Genomic DNA, 7423 nt, shown 5'->3' on the forward strand with positions numbered 1-7423 from the left:
GAGGAAATTGTTAGGGAAGTCAGCACCTACATTAAGAAAACTGGCTACAACCCTGACAGGGCAGCTTTTGTGCCAATGTCCGGTTGGAATGGTGACAGCATGCTGGAGCCGAGTGCTCATATGCCTCGGTTCAAGGGATGGAAGGTCACTCGGAAAGATGGCACTGCGGGTGGAGCCACACTGCTTGAGGCTTTGGATTGCACCCTTCCACCCACTCGCTCAACTGACAAGCCTTTGCGGCTGCCCCTCCAGGGTGTCTACAAAATCGGTGGTGTTAGTACCATTGCTGGAGGCCACATGGAGACTGGTGTCCTTAAACCTGGCACCGTGGTCACCTTCGCTCCAGTCAGTGTCACAGCTGAAGGAAATTCTAGAAATGCACCACAGAGCTTTGAGCGAAGCTCTTCCCGGGGACAGTGTGGGCTTCAGCATCAAGTACCTGTCTGTCAAAGATGTTCGTCGTGGCAACGTTGCTGGTGACAGCAAAAATGACCCACCAATGGGAGCAGCTGGCTTCACCGCTCAGGTGATTATCCTGGACCATCCCGGCCAGTTCGGCGCTGGCTGTGCCCCTGTTCCGGATCGTCACACAGCTCACACTGCTTGCAAGTTTGCTGAGCTGAAAGAAAAGATTGATCACCGGCCTGGTAAGAAGCCGGAAGATGGCCCCAAGTTCTTGAAATCTGGTGATGCTGCCTTTGTTGGCATGGTTCCAGGCAAGCCCATGTGTGCCGAGAGCTTCTCTGACTATCCACCTCTGGGTCATTTCGCTGTTCTTGATATGAGACAGACAGTTGCTGTGGGGGTCATCAAAGCAGTGGACAAGAAGGCTGCGGGAGCTGGTAAGGGCACCAAGTCTGCCCAGCAAGCTCAGAAGGCTGAATGAATATTACCCCTAACACCTGCCACCCCAGTCTTGATCAGCAGTGGAAGACCGGCCTCAGAAACCGTTTCTCCCCATTGGCCATTTCAGTTTAATAGTGAAAGACTGGTTAATGATAACAGTGCATCTAAAACCTTCAGAAGGAAAGGAGAATGTTTTGTGGACCATTTGTCGTGTGTGTGTGGCAGTTTTTGAGTTATTAGTTTTTAAAATCAACACTTTTTAATGGAAACAACTGGACCAAAAATCTGTCACAGATTTTGAGACCCATTAAAATAAAGTTTAATGGGGAAAAAAAAAGACATTTATGTTATTTCCAGCCATTACATTTATAGTCATTTGTTATAAGTGATAGAAAATTAATACATTAACACATTAACTGATACATTAATAATTAATAATACAGTAATGGGCCTGGAGATTTAGCTCAGTGGCACAGCACCTGCCTGGCAAGTACAAGGTCGTGAGTTCGATTCCTGGTACCAGACAAAAATAATAATAATAATAATACAGTAAAACAGTAACACATTCTTCCTAATCCAAGGAATCTGTGTCAACCTGCTTACTCTCCCACCAGAGTCTCCTTTTGCCTTTCCATCCCCCTTGGATTTCCAATGTGAAAATCCCTAACTTGCTTCTCCTACAGGTTTAGACCAGTTGTTTCCTTGGTACACTTCCTGCCATTTCCTAACTCTTTTCAGAACTGCACCTGTCTTTATCTTGATTGTTTGTTGTTATTGTTGTTGGTGGTGCTGGTGGTGGTGGTGGGTTTTTGGGTTTTTTTTGAGACAGGGTCTCACTATGTATTCCAGGCTGTCCTCAAACTCTAGGCCATCTTCCTGCCTCAGCCTCCTGACTGAGGTTACAGGTGTGCAACACCACACCCAGAAGGTAATCCATCTTTTTAAAAATTTTGTTATTTTTGTCTTTTTGAGACAGAATCTCGTTTTGCAGTTCAGGCTGGCCTTGAGCTTGTAGATCAGGCTGGTTTTGAACTGGCAACAATCCTCCTGCCTCAGCCTCCTGAGTGCTGGGATTACAGGCATGCGCCACCACGCCAGGCCCAGCAATCCATTTTCTAAAGCTCCCTAGGTAATTCTTTTTATTTTATTAGCACATGTTTGGGGCACATAATGATTACAATTGTCATGGGAAGCGGGTATATGTACATACTGCGTCTTAATTCTTTCTTCTCTCTTTTTGCTATTTTTCATCTGCTACCCTTCCCCACCCTCCTGCTCCTTCCAACTGTGGGTCCCCTTCCCATTTGCAAAAACCCTACTTTCAAAAAAAAAAACCCTTTACTTTCATCATTTTTTCCCATTCCCTTTCCCTCTCCTCCTTCTCCTTCCCTTTATTTCTTGTTCTGCATCCATTTGAAAAAGATCTCCCTACTTCTTCTTTATCTATCTTCTCTTTTGATATGTATGTATACAGTTTTCTTTTTTAGTTTCTCATATAAGAGAAACCCTGTGATATTTAAGCTTAGGTGCCTGACTTATTTCACTCAACATCATGGTCTCTAGATGCATCCATTTTCCTACAAATGCCTCAAGTTTATCTTTCTTTATGGAGAGCAGCACCTTCCACAGTCCCCAGGTAATTCTGATGTGCGCCCATCCCTGAGGACACCTGTCAACTTGTTGCTCTGCAGTTACCCAACTTCAGCGTACAAGAGGAGCTCTGAATGCGGACGCCAGGACTCCGTACTGTGACTCGGATACATCCTGTCTGGTGTGCTCTTCTAGCAAGCTTCGCAGAAGACATTTGCAATGTGCTTTAGAACCAGATGACATTTAGAACACGGCTTGATCAGATTAATGCCTTAGATCTATGAGTCTAACCTTTTTTTAGTTTAAAGATAAAAGAACAAAAGCATATTAACAAACAGACATGAACAAAACAGCACCATAACAATAGAAGCAGGGGCTGGGGATTTAGCTCAGTGGCACAGTGCCTGCCTGGCAAGCGCAAGGTTGTGAGTTCAATTCCTGGCACCAGAAAAAAAAAAAAATTAAAACTAAGCCGGGCGTGGTGGCGCACACCTGTAATCCCAGCACTCAGGAAGCTGAGGCAGGAGGATCATTGTGAGTTTGAATCCAGCCTGGGCTACAAAGTGCACTCAAGGCCAGCCTGAAGTGTATAGCGAGACCCTGTCTCAAAAAGACCAAAAAAAAAAAAACAATAGAAGCAATACAGAATTTCAGACAAAGTGATAAGAAATTAACAATGGTTGTGTATTACATATTGTTATCTTCAAATTAGTTACACAGTTAAACAAATATAATCATGTAAGATTGATCAGACAATTAAACATTAACTGTTCCTTTGCCTCAAGCAACAGAAATTAGTGGTATAATTATCTTAGCTATCTTGTGTGTACATATATACATATTAAAAATATGGAACGCTTCACGAATTTGCGTGTCATCCTTGCCCAGGGGTCATGCTAATCTTCTCTGTATCTTTCCAATTTCATTATATGTGCTGCCTAAGCGAGCACAATGATCCTAATCCTTGATTAATATGAGAATTACCTAGGGACCTTACTAAAAATGTAGTTCCCCCCAGGTTCCAGCCCGTTTTGTTTTGTCAGGTTGTGTGTAACAAGCTCCCCATGGGCTGGGTTGCCGCCCACAGTCTGATGGTTTGTTTTGTTTTGTTTTGTTTTTTTCCGGTACCAGGAATTGAACTCATGACCTTACGCTTGCCAGGCAGGCGCTATGCCGCTGAGCTAAATCCCCAGCCCCAACCGCCCACAGTCTGAGAAGCCATGTCTAGAAGGGTGGCTCTAAACTTGGTGGTTCTAAACCTGAGGCTGTCACGCAGGCCCCCGAGGGCTGGGGAAAGTGACCTGCAGATTGCAGATTGCGGACGCCACCTGGAAAGTTCCTGACTCAGGCGGCACAGAGTAGGGCGTGGCACATGCAACAAATGCCTCATGCTGTGGAAGTTGCTGCCTTTGGGAGAATTTGAAGAATGGCGAAGATTGCTATTCGAAGCAAAGAGCTTTTTCTACCCCGTTCCATCATTTCTCTTCCTGCTCTCGGCCACGAGAGAGTTCCCTGGTAGAGAAAGGGCTGAGGAAAGTAAATACTTACGGAAATTTTGACTTAAGAACGGAGGAGGGAGAACTTTGAGAAAAGGACTTCCGGTAAGCTCACTACCAGGCATCTTGGCATAATTCGAACTCTCTGGTGGCTGAGAGGAGGAGAAATGATGGAATGGAGACATGGGGTAGAATAAACTCTTTGCTTAGAATATCAGTCTAAAGCTTTCCAAGCCAGGGATGGCGGCCAGATTTCAGTGGGAAAGAAGAGTGATCTGATCATAACGGTTAACTGTGCTCAATTCGACAACACATCCGATGTATGTCCAGCCCCAGTAGGACTCAAGAGCCCAGTGGTGGCAAACCTACACCACGCGTGCCCAAGTGGGCTGTTAGTTATCACTGAAAGCTCTGAAAGGTTAGCCATCGCGGTCCTGGAGCTTCCCAGCAGAATCTCTCAGCCTGTATCGTGAGAGCTGAGCAGGTTTGATGAGGAACAAGGGGAAAAAACGAGGTTGGGGCTGACCCTGGTCACCGAAATAGTTAAGGAAAATGTCAAGGTAGAGCCTCCGCGTCCATCTTTCGAGCTTGTAAATGGTTATGGAGAGAGAGTGCTAAAGAGACCAGAAAGTGAGGCGAGGAAGAGCCAGGGGAGGGAGGAAAATCATCTCCTTTCCTTTATATGAAGAGCAAGTCAGAACTTGCGGGCGACTTGCAGACCGCAGAAAGCTGGGGTGCAACGATCGAAGCCAGGAACCCCTTAGCCAGCGTCCTCACAAACTCCGCCCCGCTGGTGCCCTCCGCATGCCAGACTGGGTTATCTGCTAAGCGCACATGACCTGCCAAAACACCGGAAGTTGTGTTTCAGTTTTAGGAAGTCAGAAGGCCGACAGCAAGACCCAACCTCTGCTGATCTCCATATATGTCCGGCCGACCCATCCACTAGTTCGCTCAGAGGGCATCACAGGACAGGAGGTTTTGGAGAAGTTCCCGGATTTAGAAGGACAGTCACAAGGCTGAAAGACCTGGGATATTTGGGGAACAGGCGTTAGCCCACGCCCCTGTTGGATGTGATCACCGCCTGGTCATGTTTGGGCTGGAGAAGTTCTCCAATCAGGTGGGCAGGCTAGCTGTCCTGAGGGACTGATCCCCCTGACTCCACCAGTGGTAACTCTAATTTGGGAACCTACTAGATATGGCTTTAGAGAAATCACTCATAGGGGCTGGGGATTTAGCTCAGCGGCACAGCGCTTGCCTGGCAGGCATGAGGTCGTGAGTTCAATTCCCCGTACCTGAAAAAAAAAAAAAGAGAGAAATCACTCATGTGGTGGAGCTTCCGTTTCACATCTGTGCAATTGCACGGTTACCTTCTCTGTCTGAAAGCAGGAGATTAAACCAAACGATACCCCACCCCACCCCCTGGTCAGGCTCCAAGTCTATTCCGTCTCCACCAAACCTCCCACATCTCTACCGGCCGCTGGTAGCGCTCAGCCGCGCCTCCAGCTCACACACTCTTCAGCTGCCGCCTGGCCAACTGAGGCTGTCTCCAAACCAGTTTTCCCCTCCTAGTTTCATGTGGGCCATCGGTTGTTTGTTTGTTTGTTAGCTTGTTGTTTGGTGCTTGTTTTTGGTGGTCGTGGCGTTTGAGTTCAGGGCCTTGTGCATGCTAGGCCAGTGCTCTACCACTGAGCTACAACCTTGGTACTTTTTAAAATTCTACTGTGAGGCAGGATCTCAGTAAGTCACCCAGGCTGGCCTTAAACCTACAATCCCCTCCGTCTCAGCCTCCAAGTAGCTAGGATTACAAGCTCCAAGAATCTGGCTTTCCTTTGACCGATCTTTCACACTACTGCAAGCTCTTTAAGGGCTCCCGGACACAATCCGGCCCGAAGTCCTACAGTGGCAGGCAGGGCCCTCCAGACCCTCAGGTTCCAGCTCCTGCCCATCCCTGCAGTCACCTCGCCTCCCCAGTGCCGGCCCATCACCAGTCCCACACACCCTCATCCTCTTCAACTGCTCGGGTGCTGCTCCCCCTGCTCCGCGTCACTTCACCCCTCCATGTTCGCCCCGCACCTTGCTCGGGTGCTCAGTGTCTCCCCTGCACCCTGCTGTCTCCTCCCTCCACGCCGGCCCTCTGCATCTTCCACCTGCTGATGTCTCCCTGTGCCCACTTCAGCTCCTCCCCTTAGCTCACTGAGACAGCGCTTGGGACTGCGCTCCTCTCAGTACGTGTTTGTGAAATGAATGAACGAAGGCTGAATGAATGAATGAATGAATGAATGACTCGAGGTCTCTCACCAACTTGGGCTAAGCATTCTTCTTTTCACGGTTGTTCCTTGCTTTTCTTTTCTTCTTCTTTTTAATACAAACCTCCTTAGGCTAGTGGTCATTAAAATCAGTGACTTATTTTAAACTTTCACAAGTGATCAGGCGGAACCAAGGACACACACACACAAACATGCCCAGGGAAGAGGTCCAAAAGGAGGGCTGGGAGGCTCCAGAAAGTGTAACCTACACACCCTTTGAAATGCAGATAACACTGTCTCATATGTATATATTTACAAAGAGCTTTCACATTCTTTATCTGTGATGCCTCTATCCTGAGGGCAGGCTGGATGAGTATCATTATTAACTATGTTACAATACAAGGATGGGAGGGATGTATAATACCAAGGGAAAAGCTGATATTAGGAAAAAAACAAGATATAAAAGTATATTTAGAATGTGAATATAACCAAGTGAAAAGAAGAGAGAAGGACATACTTTTTTAAATTATTTATTTATTTATTATTAAATGCTTGTTTTTGTCTTTTTGAGACAGGGTCTCACTGTGCAATTGGCCTTGAGCTCACTCTGTAGCCCAGGCTGCCCTTGAACTTACAGTGATCCTCCTGCCTCAGCCCCCTGAGTGCTGGGATTGTAGGTGTATGCCACCACATCCTATGGAAGGGCATACATTTGAAAGCATTTGTTCAATAAATATTTGTTAAATGTCTACTATATTCCAGAGATCATGCCAGGCACTAGGGATACAATAGCGATCAACACCATGTCCTCAACCTCATGGAGGATACAGTTTGGGGTGTGTGTGTGTGTGTGTGTGTGTGTGTGACAAACATTAATAAAAGAATGATGCCACAGAGGTAAAATTGCAACGGTAACAAGTGCATCAGACAAGTGATAACAGAGACTGTAGACAAAACAGGAGTATCTTACCTAGATACAGGCAGCCTAGGAAAGACTTGCCTGAAGAGATGATTTTTTTTTTTTTTTTTTTTTTTGTCATTTTAAGACAGGGTCTCAGTATGCAGTTCAGGCTAGTCTTGAGCTCACTTTGTAGCCCAGGCTGGCCACGAACTCCCAACGATCCTCCTGCCTCAGCCTCCCAAGTGCTGGGATTACAGGTGTGTGCCACCATGCCCGGCGAAGAAATGATCTTGACACGAGGAAGAACCCAACCATTCTATGAATCAGGAAGGAAGAAAGGCCCC

At 46.8% G+C, this 7423-nt stretch overlaps 1 protein-coding gene across 1 annotated transcript in view; it reads left to right on the plus strand.

Moving 5' to 3' along the window:
• The window catches only part of LOC102024164 (elongation factor 1-alpha 1-like), a 1838-nt gene extending 952 nt beyond the window's left edge, over positions 1 to 886 (plus strand). The window contains 2 exon segments of the mRNA XM_013516741.1: positions 4 to 371; positions 373 to 886. Coding sequence (XP_013372195.1) covers positions 4 to 371; positions 373 to 886 — 882 coding nt within the window.
• Positions 887 to 7423: the final 6537 nt, after the last annotated feature.

Source organism: Chinchilla lanigera, unplaced genomic scaffold, assembly GCF_000276665.1.
Source record: "Chinchilla lanigera isolate Chin_1 unplaced genomic scaffold, ChiLan1.0 scaffold00036, whole genome shotgun sequence".
NCBI classification, from domain to species: Eukaryota; Metazoa; Chordata; class Mammalia; order Rodentia; family Chinchillidae; genus Chinchilla; species Chinchilla lanigera.